The 20,381-nt window shown below is 40.1% G+C and overlaps 1 protein-coding gene across 19 annotated transcripts in view; it reads right to left on the bottom strand.

The window, feature by feature from the left end:
• NRXN1 (neurexin 1) overlaps nucleotides 1-20,381 on the bottom strand; it is a 952,284-nt gene that overhangs the window by 460,358 nt on the left and 471,545 nt on the right. For 18 of the 19 annotated variants that reach the window (XM_070932260.1, XM_070932263.1, XM_070932252.1 and 15 more), the window contains 2 exons: nucleotides 19,788-19,961; nucleotides 9,059-9,178 (listed from right to left, as the gene is read on the bottom strand). In XM_070932260.1, coding sequence (XP_070788361.1) covers nucleotides 9,059-9,178; nucleotides 19,788-19,961 — 294 coding nt within the window. Of the gene's footprint in view, nucleotides 1-9,058; nucleotides 9,179-10,179; nucleotides 10,207-19,787; nucleotides 19,962-20,381 lie in introns of all 19 variants that reach the window. The other variant, XM_070932250.1, reaches the window with a different exon arrangement.

Here is a 20,381-nt window from a genome sequence, read left to right as displayed (position 1 = left end):
GGAATGGTTTTCAAAAAAAAAAAAAAAATCTTAGTAGCAGCTGCAGGGAGTATTGGAGTTGGAACGAGGACACTGGAGAAAAGAAGGATGAAATGCTTTTTTGACAAGCTGCTATTGCAATGAAAAGTAGATATACCTCCCAGATGTTTTCCTATGAAGTACACCATATCTAAAGATTTATTTGATATATGAGAGTTATGTCTTGCATCTCTTTCAGGAGCACATAGCCTTTCCTCTTCTAATTTCCCCCATCATAACAATTGGTAGGTAAAGCATCTGTGATTGATCCAAAGTTACCCTATTTGCTTAATAGGCTAAAGCGAGACTTGTCCTTGTGTGTCCTTAGTTCATGCCAACTTCTCAAATATGATATCACACTGAATCTCACCAAGTACATGGTATAATATGCCCTTCTGGGCCCATGGCAATTTTTAAACCTGTTCCATCTGAACTGCTGTTAAGATCCAGATCCTTCCCCATAACTTCTATTATTAAAAAAATATATATCTGCTTAAGAAACCTGTTCACTAAATCTCCATGGTGAATATTTTCCCTAAGTACCCTTTTGTTAAAAGGATAATGCTCAGGTTCCAGTATAGCCCAGCATGCTTCACTGATAACATTTATCAATGTTTTGACAGTTTCCATTCCACAAAGATGATATTTTATGAGACCAAGCCACTACATATCTTGCTATGATTACACTGGAGAAGTATACACTTGAATCAGAAATATGCATGAAAGAAATAACTTTATACTTCCTTCAAAAAGTAAGGAGAACATTTGATTCAGATGATCTAATTTTAGGTAAGGATCATCTTCAATTCTATCCTTATATAAAATCTGGCTGCTCTAAGAGAACAGCTCAGACACCAAAACCCTGCTGTTATTAATACTTGGGCTGTTTTTTACGAGACTTTTTTTCTCTCCTCAAAGGAGCCATTTGTAAAAGTAATCATTATGTGTCTTTTTCACAGTTTCCTATATAATCCTAGTTCTCTGAAATAGTTTTTTCTCCTACTGGTTGTCTTTGTGCTGAACAATATATAACTCTTCTCATTGTATTTTACCTCCTAATATTGCATTAGCTTTGTAACTACATGAGTTCCATTGTCAATAGAGAAAAGAAAAATGTGATCTGAGGTCAATCACTATATATTTACAATTTTTCCTTTGCAACAAATGGAAGAAAGTATCTAGACCTTCAGGGTCAACAAGCTGACTTTAGAGATAAATGGGCCCATGCATATCAACAGGCAATTATGAAGATCCATCATGGACCACTTTCTCTCTTGCTGTAATAGCCTTCACCATTCTAACTGTCCATAGTGCCTCAGTACTTATATATTATAATTCAAACTGTAATTAGGACTTTGCTAACATCAGTGAAAAGTGAGTTCCTGAATTATTCACTAGAAGGGTGCTATTCTTTCTGCCACTTTTTCTGTGGTTCTAATCTGGTCATAATGTCAACTGCTCCATTCATTTAGCTAGCAAAGAAAGGCACCTAGGCCATTGTTTAACCAAGATTATAATTTACTGCAATTTAAAATGGTTACAGAAGAAAAGCAAAACCAGCTCTGATATTTTCATGTGCAAAAAGCATAATTTATTATTATTTATTTATTTATTAATCAAATTTCTATACCGCCCTACTCCCGAAGGACTCAGGGCGGTGAACAGCCAAGATAAAATACAGATAATCCAAATATTAAAAAAGTCCCTTAAAATTATTAAATATTTCGGCCGAAACACAGATTAAAACACCCAATTTATAAAATCACAAATTAAAAAATTTAAAAAATTTAAAAGATGGGAGTTAGGCCAGGCCAGCTTGCTGAAATAAAAAAGTTTTGAGAGCACGGCGAAACGTGCGCAGGTCCAGGATCTTCCGTATCTCTGAGGGGAGCTCGTTCCAGATGGTAGGTGCCCCCACAGAGAAGGCTCTCCCCCTGGGGGGCCGCCAGTCGACACTGTTTGGCCGACGGCACCCTGAGGAGCCCCTCTCTATGGGAGCGTACTGGTCGGTGAGAGGCTATTGGTAGCAGAAGGCGGTCTCGTAGATACCCCGGTCCGATGCCATGGAGCGCTCTAAAGGTGGTAACCAAAACCTTGAAGCGCACCCGGAAGACCACCGGGAGCCAGTGCAGCTCGCGCAGGAGGGGGGTCACATGGGAGTGCCACATCGCTCCCATAACCACCTGCGCGGCTGCATTCTGGACCAGCTGGAGCCTCTGGGTGCTCCTCAAGGGGAGCCCCATGTAGAGAGCATTGCAGTAGTCCAAGTGGGAAGTAACGAGAGCATGAGTGACCGTATTTAACGAGTCCCGATCCAGAAAGGGACGCAACTGGCGAATCAGGCGGACCTGATAAAAAGTCCCCCTGGCCACGGCCGTCATGTGCTCTTCTAAAGACAGCCGTGAGTCCAGGAGGACACCCAAGTTGTGAACCCTCTCCGTGGGGGCCAGTGACTCGCCCCCAATAGTCAGCGATGGCACCAACTGACTATATCGGGATGTCGGAAACCACAGCCACTCGGTCTTGGATGGGTTGAGCCTGAGTCTGTTTCTCCCCATCCAGATCCGCACGGCCTCCAGGCACCGGGACATCACTTCAAGGGCATCATTGGGGTGGTCCGGGGTGGAGATGTACAGCTGAGTATCACCAGCGTACTGGTGGTACTTCACCCCGAAACCACGGATGATCTCACCCAGCGGCTTCACATAAATGTTGAACAGAAGGGGCGAGAGGACCGACCCTTGTGGACCCCACATACAAGGGGCCTCGGGGTCGACCTCTGCCCCCCTGTCAACACAGACTGCGACCAGTCAGAGAGAAAGGAGGAGAACCACTGTAGAACGGTGCCCCCCACCCCTAACTCCTCTAGCCGGTGCAGCATGATATCATGGTCGATGGTATCAAAAGCCACTGAGAGGTCTAATAGGACCAGGACAGAGGAACAGCCCCTGTCCCGAGCCCTCCAGAGATCATCAACCAACGCGACCAATGCCGTTTCCGTGCTGTACCCAGGCCTGAAGTCCGACTGGAACGGATCCAGATACGATGATTCATCCAGGTACTGGGGGAGCTGTCGCGCTACCACACTCTCAACAACCTTCGCAACGAAGCGAAGGTTGGAGACTGGATGATAATTTGCCAACACTGCCGGGTCCAGGGAAGGTTTCTTGAGGAGAGGCCTCACCACCGCCTCTTTCAAGGCGGCAGGGAAGACACCCTCACTCAAGGAAGCATTTATAATCCCCTGGAGCCAGCCTCGTGTAACCTCCCGAGAGGCCAGCACCAACCAGGAGGGACACGGATCCAGTAAACATGTGGCTGCGCTCAGTCTGCCCAGTATCCTGTCCACGTCTTTGGGCGTCACAGAATCAAACTCTTCCCAGATAATACTCACAAGACCTGCCTCTGTCCTCCCCGCTGAATCTACCCAGTCAGAGTCCAGATGTTCCCGAATCTGAGCGATTTTGTCATACAGATACTGTATGTGACCTCCCTCGGAGCAAGACCTTCTCTAATGACAACTGCCACCCCCCCCCGCCCCTCCCCTGTGTCCTTGGCTGATGGAATGCGCGGAAACTGGGTGGGCACATCTCAACGAGGGGGACCCCCCCTCCTGGCCCAACCAGGTCTCCGTAATACTCGCCAGGTCCGCTCCCCCCTCCTGAACAAGATCACAAATGAGCTGGGCTTTATTTACCACGGACCGGGCGTTGCACAGCATCAGCCGAAGGCCCAGGGCCTGAGGGTCTGTGCAACCTGGGGAACGAGAGGAGCATTGGAGGCCGGAGCGCGCCACTGCTTGGAACCAGCGGTGACTTTCCCTTTCTTCCTTGGCCTGCCCATAGTTGTTATTCACTATCCAATCACTTGCATTCATTTTTTGTTTGGGGAACAGGCTCTTCGTTCTGGCAGACATCCCCAGCAAATGACCTTGGGAGGCTAGCACTGTCCCAGGCTTTGAACTGGCATTCTTGACATTCCTTTAACTCCCACCCCCCAGCAAATGACCTTGGGAGGCTAGCACTGTCCCAGGCTTTGAACTGGCATTCTTGACATTCCTTTAACTCCCACCCCCCATAACCTTCCCACATCCCTACCACCATTGCTAGTTGTCTGACTGTAAGCAGGAGTTGCTATGCAAGCCAATTTGCAACCATGACACATAGTTAGGATGGTATCACTGGTCTATGCAGATGAAGGTGAGAGATCAGTATTGGACTGCACCATGAGAAGGGAGAATGTTTATGTCCAGCAAAGATTTCTAACAGCACAATGAAGCAATGAGTCTGTCATCTGCACCTCTATAACTGTCTGGTTTGGCTCTGCAACCAAACAAGACAAACACAGACTTCAACTGATAATTAGAACTGCAGAAAAAACAATTGCTACCAACCTGCCTTACATTGAGTATCTGTATACTGCACGAGTCAAAAAGAAGGTTGTGAAAATATCTACAGACCCCTCACATCCTGGACATAAATTGTTTCAACTTCTACCCTCAAAACGACACTATAGGGCACTGCACACTAGAACAATTAGACACAAAGACAGTTTTTTCCCGAATGCCATCACTCTGCTTAACAACTAATTCCCACAAAACTCTCAAATAATTTACTAAGACTGTATTACTATTATTCTTCTCTTCCTTCCTAGTATCTATCTCTTCCCACTTATTACTATAACCTTGTATCTTTCAATTTATATTGTTTTTATTTGTTTCCTAGTACGATTTGATAGCTTATTAGTAACCTTGGCTAAGTTTTGTATCTTTTTATTCTTGATGAATGTATTTTATTCTCCTTATGTACACTGAGAGCATATACACCAAAGACAAATTCCTTGTGTGTCCAATCACACTTGGCCAATAAAGAATTCTATTCTATTCTATTCTATTCTATTCTATTCTATTCTATTCTATTCTATTCTATTCTATTCTATTCTATTCTACTCTACTCTACTCTACTCTACTCTACTCTACTCTACTCTACTCTATTCTATTCTATTCTATTCTATTCTATTCTATTCTATTCTATTCTATTAACAGATGCTACAGATGTTAACAGGACATCAGAATCACTTCAGGTTATTTCATGGATGGAATTATCCCACAACTTGGTAATGTCATATATTTAAATACTCAAATCAAATACTCCTCTTTCTGAGGATTGCTTTGCCGACTGTCACATGGGTCTCTGTTCTTTATTATCATACCCAATCATACTTGGTACTGGCCTAGTAGTATTAGTGGTGCAAGCCTGTGTATGTTTTCTCAGAAGCACTTCCTATTGAGTTTAGTAGGATGTAATCCCAACTAGCCATCTACAGTTTAAATATTGTATAGTTTCTCTTCTGAGAAAGGTTTACTATTTTGTAATTTTCTTTTACTTATACTTTAGGCACAAAATATATAAGCAAAATATATTTCTTGAAACTAGCTGTAATTTTTCAAAGGGATTGTCTCTGTTCTCTTAGAGTTTCTTAAGGGTTCTTTGAGGATCCAAATACTATTGAATAGGATTTCAGGGGAACAACTATCTAGCTCTCTTCTTGAAAACAGATTCTTAGCCCATACTGTTAACAGCTACAAATTCTATTTTTCTATTCTTTCCTGTCTCCTTAACAAAGTCATAACCAAACAAAAGATAATCTTAGGAATATACAAGCATAAAACTTTAATTCTATTATGTTATTATTGTAAGTTTTTATGCACAAAATAAAAAAATATTTTTCAACAAATTTCCCCAAGTTTCCAATAATTAATATTAGGATTTATCTTCAAGTAAATGTATTATCCATGGTATTTCAAGTGTTCTTTCTGAAAACCATTGAACTCTGAAGAATTTATTTCATCATTTCATCCATTCGTTATCATTATTAAATATTTGGCTCACTGCTTAGCAATGAAACTACAATATTTCAATATTTATAAAATTAGAATATATCATTTTGAATAATTTGGTTAGCTTGATTTAATTAATTTTAAATTTGCAGATTTCATTATCTAACACATTCTTACACTTTGCCTTAGATCAGTTAAAATCAGAAAAATACTGACTTTGAAAGAACTGTAAGACATAGCATTTATTTACCTAAACAATTTATATAGCCACCCATCTCACAGCAGTAAGTCAGTTCACAAATGATTAAACTAAATTTGGGCAGTGCACAAATGATTTAATTAAACCCAAGCCAGAATATACCAGATGGAACCTTAAAATAGTAATTATAATAATAATAATACTTAATCTGATTTTGATCTGTACAACCAAACACATCCGCCAATTGCACTACTGTAATCTTTGGACCAAGAATGATACTTGGTCCAAGTTTTTAGCACCTTGCAGAAGATCAACAAGGTTTGGACAATCTAGATCTCTGAGTACATTCTATTGCATTGGGCAGATGCTACCACAAAGAAAGCATGGTTGCTATTTCCCACAAAATAACATTTCCTAATGAAAAGGGCCTATAGTAAGTACATTTTTTTAAAATGACACTCTTCTACCAGAAGGAACTTTGCATGGCAAACAAAATAAAGCTCAATATTGTAGAACAATCATTTAAAACAATGAAAAACATTCAGGGCCTGAAAAAAATTCCCACACATCCATCATCATCCATGCCATTTCTCTTAACATCCCGGCTCCAGTGTCTGTTACCCCAGACACTGGAGCCGGGATGTTAAGAGAAATGGCATGGATGATGAAGGCCAACAGAATCAGCTTTCCCTCTGAAGCATCTCTGTGGGAAGACTGTTCCATAAGACAGGTGAGGCCCCATCATGTGACATCATTGAAGGGATTCAGAGCCTGCCCATCCTGCCAAATGTAGTTGGGATGGGCAGAAACCATTGGGAATTGGTGATCCTGCAAATAGCATGCCTGTATGCCACATATGCCTTTAAAGGTGATAACCAGCACCTTGAATTATACCTGGAAGCCTACTGAGACCCGGTGCAGCAGTGTTACATGGGTTTACTGAGGTGTGCTGCTACTGCCAGTGCTGCCGCATTCTGGACCAGGTGCAGCTTCCAAATTCTCTTCAAATTAGTCCTATATGGAGTGCATTGCAATAATCTAATTGAGAGGTGACTAAGGTATATGTAACTGTGAATAGTGCAGATGTATTGAACAAAAACCCTCCTGGCCATGATTACCACTGCCCTTCAAGCAGTACACAAAGTCCAGGAGAACCTCCAGATTAAACCCAAGCTCTGACTGAAGATCACCCCAACCTGAATTAAATATGGTAAATTACTAGATACAGGGGATTCTAAAACCCACAGACATTCAGTCTTGTCTGTGCTGATCTGAAGCTGATTCTTCCCCATCCAGGCCTGTAAGTCTTCAGGAAAGCACTTCAGAAAAGCGCTGAAACCTTGACAGCAATTTGAGACATATACTAACAATGTAATGCTGAGTTACACCTTAGTAATATAATTGTTATTTTCATTGTTAGTATATCTGACGCTGGCCTTTCAAACTGGAATATGGCAGACATATATTAATGCATAATCTCAGTACACATTTCTCTCAACCATTACATTTCCATTTATCACTTTTGTAGATTTTGCCCAGGTTCTGTGCAATGGATACAAAGGACAAAAATAATATCTCAAAGAAGAGACTTGAAGTGAAAGCTAGAGGTGATACAAATGTCAAGCCTCCATGAATTGAGGTCACCTTGGCTGACACTGTGAAAATATCATCCTGAGTACAGTAATAATATCTCTACCATTTCATGAGCTAAGTGAACAGCAATGAACACACAGTGGTCAAAAGCAAAGGTTTCAATGTTCCCATAATAGTCAGGGTTTCTCTATCAACTCTCATTTTGAATGTAATCCTTTTTTTTTAAAAAAAAAAACAGACTTTATTTTAAGAAAGATAAACACGTGTCTCTTAAAGACAATAAAGTAGTACAAACCAACTCCATCTCATTTCTTAAGATAGGTTAGGACAGGAAGTGCAGCATTTTTGCACATTTGTTCTCTTAGCATTATTCTTACTTCCTACCTTTGTCTGCATTAAAAATGCAGTGCACTTAAAGATAAAGTAATACTGTTTCCAGGAGTTTACTGAAACATTTAACAAATTCACACTTGCATTTGCGGTCATATGTCCCAGTGCACTCTCCCATAGTGACAAGCTGAAAAGAATACAGGGAAATATAGGATTGCAAATGTTTTAAAAATTAGTTTAATGAAAACTAGTGTTCATGTCTCACCTATTACCCGCCCTTGTTTATTTGATGAAATATACCAAGATTTCTTGAAAATGACTTGCTTAATCTTACTCACAGCACATATGGAAATTCTCCCACCAGATGTTTTCTAGTAGAGATTACTAAATTACTAAACATAAATTCATTATGTACTAGGATAGCAAAGATATGTATTGTGACTTTTGTTCATCATTGTATTAACTCATGTCAGAAGATTCTAACATCTAAAAAACACAGTTCCTCCATCCCTAAAGGTTATAGAATTAATAAGTGATACCAAAATTTATTCAGATGACATTTAACTGAAATAAAGCCTGGAGTTATTATTTGATGGAATATTTCAGGTCACCTAAACCTATCTGGTGTAGGAAAGTAAGAAAGAACTGTCATTTGTAATTTCAACTTTGTGGAATAATGTTACAAAGTTATAATACATCTCAGTAAAACAAGAAATGAAAGAAGTCAAAAGCTGCAGCCCAATGTTAAGAAACTGATAACAAGAATGAAATGCCCATATCTAATATTTTTCATGTCAGGATGTTATTCAAATCCATATAATAGATGAAATTTCCAAAATCACAATTCCAGAATCCCTGCATATCCATTTTCTGCTTTCTAAGGCTGTTCTGTATTTTGGTCAAACACTTCCTACAGTCATATCAGGAACACCTAGTATTTATTGCAGAGTTTGATAGATAAATTTGTTATAACTTATTAAATTGATGCGACTTTCTGGACATTCACTTCAAGACAACCTTTGGAACCCTTAAAACGTTTTGGAGAAAGTGAAAAAGAGGGAAGTCACTCGTGTACTCACGGTCATTGCACAGTGTCCCACTGAAAGAAGTCATGCTACAGTCACAGCTAAACCCATCCCATTGCTGCAAGCAGACACCTTGGTTGGCACAAGAGTCTTCTTGGCATGTGGTGCTGGGACCTAACAAGAAAACACACCATAGAAAAGAACATGAAGGTCTGTCATTCAGAGTGACTATATGTGTCATTGGATCACACAGGGTAGTTGCCAACATCTCATGTTTATAGAGTAAATTATGGGAAAAAACTGATAAGGGGATTGGTGGTAACCCATATTATTAATAATATTCAAGTTATGTAGAGGCATATGTTTTTTGTTTGTAACATGAAGATATGAATTCATCTGTGATGATAATAACATAAGAGAAGCAAATAACTCAAGCAAAAGGAAGTGGTGATTCTCACATATATTTCTAATTTTACTTTAACATCTATAAACTCTCTTCTCCAAAACAATGAGTTCTACTAGGCATTGCGGGGGGAAAAATATAAAACTGTAAACAAAACAAAACAAAACAAAATAGAAACAACCAAAAACAAAGCCATACATGTCATATTAAAAGCAAGCAAGGAGACAAAAATACGGCTACCCAATCAATGATTTAATGATTAGCTATATCTACTGACAGTCAGAAGACCTTTGGGTTGGCATTTTTTAAATTAAAAAAAAATATATTTTCTCATTAGCAGGAATGTTGGCAAGTATCTTTTTACATGCTTTAAATTGTCCCATGCAGGTTTTTAAGAACAAAGTAGATAGATAGAGGAGAAATCAGCCAACTATGCACCAACATGCTAAAAAATAAATGACATTCACACATGAGAAACAAAACTATTCTATTTCTAAAGATCATAATTAGACCACTGGGAGAAACAAACAAATAAAACATTAAAGAAAGAAGCATGTTCAAAGCACTGAAGCAATCACTATACAAAAAAGACACAAGACTGAAAGCCTGTATTTCAGTATATCCTGGGAGAAGATGGTTCGCTGTGCCATATTTTTAATGGGAAGAAGAGGAAAATGAGCTACAACACACAGCTATCAGCACAGAAGTGGCTGAAGGTTCTCAATGTGTTGTATGGGTTTCAGTCTTGTTTAATATACACAAGGGCATCTACCTTGCAAATCAGCTTTCATCAATGCAACTTTGTCAGCAAAATAAAAAAAAAGCAAAATATATTAAATGTTAGTAAGCAAATATTGAAATGGCAGCAAACACAGAGAAATTGTTCAGAGAAAAAAAAGTGCATGCTGCTCTCAAAGAGGAAAAGAAATTCCAAGTAATGCAAATAAATTAATGCTAATAGACATAAATATCCAGGCAAGCCAAAATGAGAATGCAATAATTTGCCAGCATTTACTACAAATATAATGGTTAATTGAGCTGATGGCATGTAATGAACGAAAATTAAAATCATTTTTTTTTCATAGGATAAATGTGAATACATTAGCAAAAGGAAATGGATGGTTTAATCCTGAGTAGCCATTTGTTATGTTCAGATATAAGCAGTTCAACCATTAACACATTATCCTTTACCATCCTAATTCTCTAGAGGAATTGAAGGACCTGGAGGTGCCCACATGCCAGAGAATTGCTTTGGCACTTATTAACTCCCTTGCCCCCTAATTAAAATATACAGATAAGCCAAATATATTGGTACTCTTCCTACCTTTTCCTTGAAAATATTAATAAGCCCTGAGGTAACTAACACAAGTATATGGCATCCACCATTTTTATTCCATAATCTATATAGCAGACACTTAGCTTTTGGTGTATGATTTAACATATTCTTGTAAATAGTTAAGTGAAAGAAAAAAATACAAATGAAGATTGAAGGTAACTGGATGTTCTTCACTGGTCATAGGCATTATGATAGTCATTTTGTGACTCTCCATAGGTCTTCCCTAGCAACCAATTCGTCTCAAAATTCCATATATGTGTACAAGACCAAAAGAATCCAGGGAATCCAAATCTCTGGATTCAAATGTACATTAAGAACTACACCCTCTAATTCAGTTCACATCCTACATGAGTCACTTAAAGACCTAGTAGCTGTATTTGCACAACATGTTAAGCTTTGTTTTTAATCTTGTTTGCTTTGTAACTTAGCTTCTTATGTGAACATAGCCTAGGAAAAGGTTAGATTTAGCAGAAATGTTGCAGCTTTGGTAAGTAGTTAATTGAACATACTCTTCTATGTTATGCAAAATATTTTGTTGGCTTTCCTTTCTCCCAAGAATCAGAAGGAGACTGGTGTGGCATCAAGTGGCAACTAACACATGTCATTAAAAGGGTCATGTTTTTGTGATCTACAACTCATTTCATCTCCAGTCAAGAGAGGGGCTGGGACCACAATCAAAGCTCTAAACCCTTTTCATCTGATACATCTGAAAATGGGCAGAGCTTTGTTCATTTGTTCATTTGTTCGAGATTGACTCAGCCTTCCATCCTTCCGAAGTGGGTAAAATGAGGACCCAGATTGTTGCAAGCAATATGCTGACTTTGTATTATTTATTTATTTATTTATTTATTTATTTATTTATTTATTTATTTATTTATTTATTTATTTATTTAGTTGCATTTCTATGCTGCCCAACTCCCAAGGGACTCTGGGCGGCTTACAACAGAGAATAAAACAATTCAACAATATCCCAAACAAAAGTTAAAAGAAGACATTAAAACATTAAAACATTAAAACATTAAAACACATACACTCCAATTTGTGGCCGGGTCTTGCAAGATCACTATAACGAGATCAACGGCCCCAGGCCTGTTGATGGGGCCGGTCTGGACTTCAGGAGGTAATTGGTTCCAGAGAGCTGGGGCAGTGCCAGCTCTCTGGAACCAAGCGGGCCCGCCAGCCGACATTGTTTAGCTGACGGGACCCAGAGGAGACCAACTCTGTGGGATCTTACCGGTCACTGGGAGCCATGTGGTAGAAGGCGATCTCGAAGATAGCCTGGTCCTGAGCCATGTAGGGCTTTAAAGGTAATAACCAACACCTTGAATTGCACCTGGAGACTGATAGGGAGCCAGTGCAACTCGCAGAGAATTGGTGTAATGTGGGTATATCTAGGTGCACCCACTATAACTTGTGCGGCTGCATTCTAGACCAACTGTAGTCTCTGAACACTTTTCAAGGGTAGCCCCATGTAGAGTGCGTTGCAATAGTCCAACCGTGAAGTGACAAGGGCATGAGTGACTGTGAGGAGAGCCTCCTGATCCAAGTAGGGTCGCAATTGGTGCACCAAACAAACCTGTGCAAAGGTCCCCCTAGCTACAGCTGTCAGATGTTGTTCCAATCTCAGCTGTGAGTCTAGAAGGACATCCAAATTACGAGCCTGTTCTGAGGGTGGCACTTTCTCTCCCCCCAGGAACCAAGGATGGATAATCAACATAGTCTTTAGGGGGCAATACCCAGAGCCATTCAGTCTTGTCTGGGTTAAGTCTGAGCCTGTTGACTCCCATCCAGATCCTCACAGCCTCCAGGCACTGGCACATCACATCTACCACATCACTGAACTGACGAGGCGTGGAGATATACAGCTGGGTATCATCAGCATATTGCTGATATCCCACCCCGTGTCGTCAGATGATTTCACCCAGTGGTTTCATGTAGATGTTAAATAGGAGGGGAGAGAGGATCGAGCCCTGAGGCACCCCGCAGACGAGGGGCCTAGGAGACGACCTCTGTTCTCCTACCAGCACCGATTATGATCAACCAGAGAGATAGGAGGTGAACCACCGCAACACGGTGCCTCCCACTCCCAGCTCTCTTAGTGGCCCCAGAAGGATACCATGGTCGATGGTATCAAAAGTCACTGAGAGGTCAAGTAGCACCAAGATAGAGGAATGACCCTTGTCTCGGGCTCGCCAGAAATCATCCATCAGCGTGACCAAGGTAGTTTCCGTGCTGTAGCCAGGTCTGAAGCCGGACTGAAAAGAGTCCAGATAATCCATTTCATCCAATGACCGCAGGAGCTGAAGTGCCACCACTTTCTCTACAACCTTTCCCACAAAGGGTAGGTTGGAAACTGGACAAAAGTTTTTTAATTCTGCTGGGTCCAGGGAAGGCTTCTTGAGGAGGGGCCTTACAACTGCTTCCTTTAATGGCTGTGGGAAGGACCCCTCCCTCAAGGATGCATTAACTAAAGCCTGGAGCCAGCCTCGTGTCGTCTCCTTGCTGGCCGAAACCAGCCAGGAGGGGCACAGATCCAACAAGCAAGTGTAAACTGCTTAGAGAGGGCTGTAAAGCACTGTGAAGTGGTATATAAGTCTAAGTGCTATTGCTATTGCTATTCAAGCAGCTGCTTTCTTGACTTTTTGGAATCCAGCAAATATCTCACAATTATTTGATTGATAAATTGTAATTGTAATTTGACTTTATTTTTGGTGAAAAAGTCTTTTGATTTGTAAAATGTGATTGATGTCTGTAGTTTGGTGAACATACTATGATGAAACAAACTGTATATTAGAAGGAGGAAAGTATGTTGGACATTTTTGCTGCCTTGAATTATTTGTAAAAATACAAGTTAGTCCTCGACTTGAGTTCCTTGACAACAGTTCCTTGAGTGAACATTTGAAGTTACAAAGGCATTGAAAAAAGTGACTTAAGACTGTTTTTCATACGTAAACCATTTCAACATCCCCATGATCATGTGATCAAAATTTAGAGGCTGGCAACTGACTCATATTCATGATGGTTGCAGTGTCCCAGGCTCATGTGATCATCTTTTGCAACCTTCCAACAAGCAAAGTTAATGAGGAAGCTGGGTTCATGTAACAACTGTGTTACTAATATAATAACTGCAGTTGTGAACTTAACAAATGTATCAAAAAGGTTATAAAATGCAGCAAAACTTACTTAACAAATGTTTTGCTTAATATCATAAATTTTGGGCTCAGTTGTGGTCATAAATCAAGGACTTATTTGTTTCCTACCTCTAATAAAGGCAGGATACAAATGAATAAAATAAATAAATAAAAATAAATATTGGAAATGTGTGATGAGTTATAGATTTATTTTGAATGCGTCTTGGATGAAGTCAAAGGAAAAAAAAATCTTTACCACTGCGAGGAATTACATACAGTTGTAATGTCTGGCTTTTTTGCTGAAGGAAATGGAAATAAAAGGTCAAGGCCATTTCAGAATATGCTAAATATGGGGCAGTTTTGTAAGAGCCCCATCAGGTTTTTCAAAAGCTACTGAGCCCTGAGTGAAACAGGTGTGGGAGGGGACTGAAGAATAAGAGGAAATTGGATAGCAACTGAAAAGCTGAAGTAGATACAAAATCTGAAGCAGGAGTCTCCATATCAGGTTGTCTATTTTTTGGATCTAGAAAAGGAAATCTGTGTAAAAAATGGCATATAGGGGCAGTAGGATCTGTGTGGTTTGGGCACTGCAGTTATAGTCTTCTACCAGATGGTCCCTTTTTCAGTATTAGAACCTAGATCCAAGTACACTAGAGCTACTAATTTAGCTGGACCCTTCCCAGTGGTGAAATCTAATTTTTTTTTTACTACCGGTTCTGTGGGTGTGGCTTGGTGGGCGTGGTGTGGCTTGGTGGGCATGGCAGAGGAAGGATACTGCAAAATCTCTATTTCCACCCCACTCCAGGGGAAGGATACTGCAAAATCCCCATTCCCTCTCTACTCCTGGGGGAAGGATATTGCAAAATCTCCATTCCCACCCCACTCTGGGGCCAGCTAGAGGTAGTATTTGCTGGTTCTCCAAACTACTCAAAATTTCCACTACCGGTTCTCCGAACTGCTCAAAATGTCTGTTACTTGTTCTCCAGAACCTGTCAGAACCTGCTGGATTTCACCCCTGCCCCTTCCCCTTTGATTTAGTGACCAAACCACTAACCACTGTTGTTAATCTCGGTCATATGGCGTCCTCAGTTGACATCAGCATTAAATCCATTTTCATTGGTTTTATAACAAAGACCTAAGTATAGGTTGAATGTATTCAGGGCTAATGTTAGACTCTGACTGCATCCATTCAGATTATTTTCAGCCTTTCAGTTTGATTCTGTAAATAAGCTTGATTATATAAATTACTTGGCAGTTAAGGTGATTCTTAAGAATTTGGGTGCTACATAATTAAATGATTATTTTAATACCAAGATCTAATCACTAACAGAATGTATCACCATCTGCCCTCTTTCTCACTTGCACTGGAATCTGTTATTTGCAAGCTTCACAAAATAAAGTGAAATTGCCTTTAGGTGTATAGAAGCTATGTATTCATATATTGAGTTCCACTTTAGTTTTTTAACATTAATCATCACATTAAAATTAGAATTCAAGTCATAAGGATTTAAAAATTCAAAAAAAATATATCATGTGGACAGTTAGATAATATGAATGAACATGTAAGTAGTAAAAAGTTGAATGAACAAAGTTGGGGTTTTGGCTCTTCATATCAAACCAATCAGCAGACCTTTAATGTAAGCAGAAAAAAAAATCTCCTCAACTCAAAACATCTGCAATTTTTTGCTGCAGGCAGGTGGCTTTCTGGGTTGCAATAAGAATGTTGAATCTTGGAATATCTACAGTAGAAGAATGGTAATGATAATGATAATGATAATGATAATAATTTTATTTATATACCGCCCTCCTCCCGAAGGACTCGGGGCGGTATACAGCCAATTAAAAACATAAATATACAATATCATAGTTAAAATTAATTAAAATCATTAAATAGTTTTGGCCGAATTTTAAAACCAAAAGTTAAAACCCAATTTAAAATCATTCAATTAGACAGCCCCGCCTGTCGGAACAGTAAGGTCTTGAGAGCACAGCGAAAGACCCGGGGATCAGAGATGTTATGAATATCCGGGGGCAAGTCATTCCAAAGGGCAGGAGCTCCGACAGAGAAGGCTCTCCTCCTGGGTGTCGCCAGCTGGCACAACTTGGCCGACGGCACCCTGAGGAGTCCCTCTCTGTGGGAGCGAACTGGTCAGTGGGAGGCGGTTGGTGGCAGAAGGCGGTCCCATAGATATCCTGGTCCTATGCCATGGAGCGCTTTAAAGGTGGTAACCAACACCTTGAATTGCACTCGGAAGACTACTGGGAGCCAGTGCAGCTCGCGCAGGAGAGGTGTTACATGGGCGTAACGAGGTGCGCCCATAACCACCCGCGTGGCTGCATTCTGGACCAGTTGGAGCCTCTGAGTGCTCTTCAAGGGGACCCCCATGTAGAGAGCATTACAATAGTCAGATGGGAGGTGACGAGGACGTGAGTGACTGTGCATAAGGCATCCCGGACCAGAAAGGGACGCAACTGGCGGATCAGGCGAACCTGATAAAAAGCCCCCCTGGCTACGGCCATCATGTGCTCTTCTAAAGACAGCCGTGAGTCCAGGAGGATGCCCAGATTGCGAGCCCTCTCTGTGGGAGGCAGAGATTTACCCCCAATAGTCAGCGATGGAACCAGCTGACTATACCGGGACGCCGGAAGCCACAGCCACTCGGTCTTGGAAGGGTTGAGCTTGAGCCTATTTCTCCCCATCCAGACCCGCATGGCCTCCAGGCAGCGGGACATCACATCAAGGGCATCATTGGGGTGGAGATGTACAGCTGGGTGTCATCAGCGTACTGGTGGACTCTCACCCCAAAACCATGGATGATCTCACCCAGCGGCTTCACATAAATGTTGAACAGAAGGGGCGAGAGGACCGATCCCTGCAGCACCCCCCAAGCGAGGAGCCTTGAGGTCGACCTCTGCCCCCCTGCCAACACAAACTGCGAGTGGTCAGAGAGGTAGGAGGAGAACCACCGTAACACGGTGCCTCTAATTCCTAATCCCTTCAACCACTGCAGCATGATACCATCGATGGTTTCAAAAGCCATTGAGAGATCTAATAGGACCAGGACAGAGGAGCAACCCCTGTCCCAAGCCTTCCAGAGATCATCAACCAACATGACCAATGCCATTTCTGTGCTGTACCCCTGCCTGAAGCCCAACTGGTACAGGTCCAGATAGACAGCTTCCTCCAGGTACCGGGGTAGCTGTCGTGCCACCACACTCTCGACAACCTTCGCCACAAAACGAAGGTTGGAGACCGGACGATAATTTACTAATACAGCTGGTCCAGGGATGGCTTCTTGAGGAGGGCCTCACCACCGCCTCTTTCAAGGCGGCGAGAAAGGCAACCTCACTCAAGGAAGCATTTATAATCCCCTGGAGCCAGCCTCGTGTAACCTCCCGGGAGACCAGTACCAACTGGCATTACCAACATTTTTAAAAAAATACCATAACATCTGTGAATATTTCATTGAAGCCTCATCCATTTTTACATCTGTGCTAAAAGGGAGGGAGATTCCTTTGTGCAGTTATGAATTCGACCTTGAGTGCCTGCCCCCTGGATCCCTTTGATGGAATCTCCTTCTTTAGCTGCCATATACAATTATTGGCTTGCTACAATGAATGTTGTGAATAGCAATAGCACTTAGACTTATATACTGCTTCACAGTGCTTTACAGCCCTCTCTAAGCAGTTTACAGAGTCAGCATATTCTCACCAACAACAAAGGATGGAAGGCTGAGTCAACCTTGAGCCTGGTGAAATTTGACCTGCCAAATTGCAGTCAGCTGGCAGTCAGCAGAAGTAGCCTGCAGTACTGCATTCTAATCACTGCGCCACCATGGCTCCTATGCCTATGAATTGTTTGAAACAATTGTTTGCTTCTAAACAAATATACATTGATCATAAAATAACCACCTGGACACATTTTGCAATTGTGCCTATAGGCACAATTTTTTTTGTTTTAAATAAAATCTGAAGTGGGGAGAGTACATGTTTTCACTGATCACTGAAAAGAGAGAAAATGAATTGAGGACACTTAATTACAGGTCACAGCTCTGTCCGAGAGAGAAGGTGGAAGATTTTGGTTCCTTATTCACACAAATTCATAGAATAAAAATAATATTTAAAAACTGAGAGATTAGTTATTTAGGTTATGGATTGCACCAAGTTTTTTTCTCTGAAATTATTTTTTGTTTGTATCCATTAATCCTTGCTGACCATTAAAAAAAAACAGTCTTATTTTAATATTTACCAAATCCTATAGTACAGTTCTAAAATATTATTTCAGACCTCCTCCATGACCTTCTCTGCTGGGACCAAGGATATAAAGAGCTAATATAATTCCAGCCAATGCAGGAAATAGTCATGAAGCAATACCTGAGGAAATATTTGGTATAATGACTTATTTATTAATTGGATATGCCTTTGAAATCAAAGGGAAATGATATGTGTCATAATATGTTCTGCAAAGAACTAATGCTAAATACATGCTAGATAGATAACTGCAGTAACAAAATTTAATTGGGCACATTTAAAACTAACTATAAAAGAAATTTTCTTTAAGATAACTTCTTCTCTTGGTGATAGATCTATGATCTGTGTTGTTTTCTTGATAGCAATATAGATATGGCTACCTCCTGGAGGCTAATACAATTTATCTGCCTGGGCTTCAAACTCTGATATTTCTGAGTGGTCTACCATCCATCTACTAATCAGATGTTTAGCATCTTGAGATCAGCTAGCTTTTGCCACTAGGTGGAGAACGTAGTACAGCATCTAAATAAAATCCATATAATATGGAAGGATAATTCATTGTTTTTTGTCCTTTCATTTTCTATATCTGAAAATTCTTGCTCTACAAATATAATAGAATAATTAGTCACTCCTAATTAATCAATTGAGTCATGGGACTGTTTTCTTATCTCAGATTACAGATAAATATGCACAAACTATTTAGTGGCTTCATCACTAAGTTTTCAAATTATGTCAAATATATGCCTGGGAAAAAAAGTGTGAAAAATTACCAGTTGGTGGGATGCAGATGATTAACTTCAGAATGGATATAATTACCAAGCTGAGCAATTGAAGATGGTTTCCACTGGAAAACATTTTGTGCATTTTTGTCAATTCCAATGAAGAAGAAACTAAACTAAATATTAGTGGAGGAAGATTATTTATGCCTGCCAGATAATGGTTTTTTCTCTAGAACCTTCAGTAGGATACAAAGTATCTCTCAAGGAGTATGCTCCCTTTTAATTGGAGAAGCATTCATTTTAATCAAAACTCTTTCATTCAAATATATTTGTCAGCTTTTTTTCCCTGCCATTTCAAAACTGGTAGAGAACACTTCAACTTGGCTGTCTGAAAGAGTCCCTAGACTCAGACTCTCTACAGAACCCTAACATTTCTTTTTCACTTAATGGGTCTTAGAAATGTGCATGTTAATTAAATTAGTTAATTTATACTCTAACTACTATCTATGTACTTCAGTGCTCTAACTAGTATCTATGCACTGTGATTATATAAAATGCCGCATGGGAGCTAATTAGCACAACAATTAATTAAGATATTGCACAAACAAAACAAAGACAGGCAAATCAGCTGATTCATGGCAAAGAGCAGAATTGACCAATTGTGTTCTGATAGATAACTTAATGTTCTCAAGCTTGAATTTAGTTTTGTGCCATTGGAGTGCATTTCTCAATCAATAGCATCCACTTTCATTAATTATGGAAACTTATCTTATTTAACAATTGTAACAAAGAACAAATTGATAAGATGAGAAACTTGCAGGATCCAAAAATAAATAAAATAGCAGAAAAGATGCTATAGCTCCACAATTATGAAATTAAAATTAGAAACATTTTAGTTATGCTATAAGAGTTTGAGACAAGTTTGTGAAATGATCAACCATACCTTCGCATCCTCTTTCTATCTGTCCATTGCAAAACAAAGCATCTGAAATCAAATCTGGAAGACGCCCATTGAGATCCACAGAGGCAAGGCAGCCTTGAAATCCTTCTTTGGCATGGACCAATTTTGGCAAGGATTTATAAGTCTCTTTTGCTACTCCTCCAATATATAGATCACCTATGAAGTCAAACAAAAGGCTTGGATGAATAAACATTTATTAATCGTATTCATTGATAAATTGAACATGTTTTAATCTACCATAGTTGCACAAAAACATTTTCTTAATTTTTATAATAAGACAAAAAGCCCTCCCTGCAAAACAACAACAAAGAAGAATATTTTATTACCCAAACTAAGTAACAGTAACAGAATTGGAAGGGATCTTGGAGGTCATCGAGTCCAACACCCTGCTCACATTATCAGTGCTGATGCTTTCTCTCTAGCACCTAAATACTGATAGTTCTTGCCTTACAACCATAATTGAGCCCAAAATTTCTGTTGCTAAGCGAGACATTTGTTAAGTGAGATTTGCCGCATTTTACAACCTTTTTGACACATTTGTTAAATTCACTGCAGTTATTATATTAGTAACATGGT

Source organism: Pituophis catenifer, unplaced genomic scaffold (assembly GCF_029215685.1).
Source record: "Pituophis catenifer annectens isolate HBS135680 unplaced genomic scaffold, rPitCat1.0.hap2 SCAF_1, whole genome shotgun sequence".
In the NCBI taxonomy this organism is placed as follows: Eukaryota; Metazoa; Chordata; class Lepidosauria; order Squamata; family Colubridae; genus Pituophis; species Pituophis catenifer.
The sequence above is the reverse complement of the archived record's forward strand: the minus strand, read 5'-3'. Positions and strand labels throughout refer to the sequence as shown.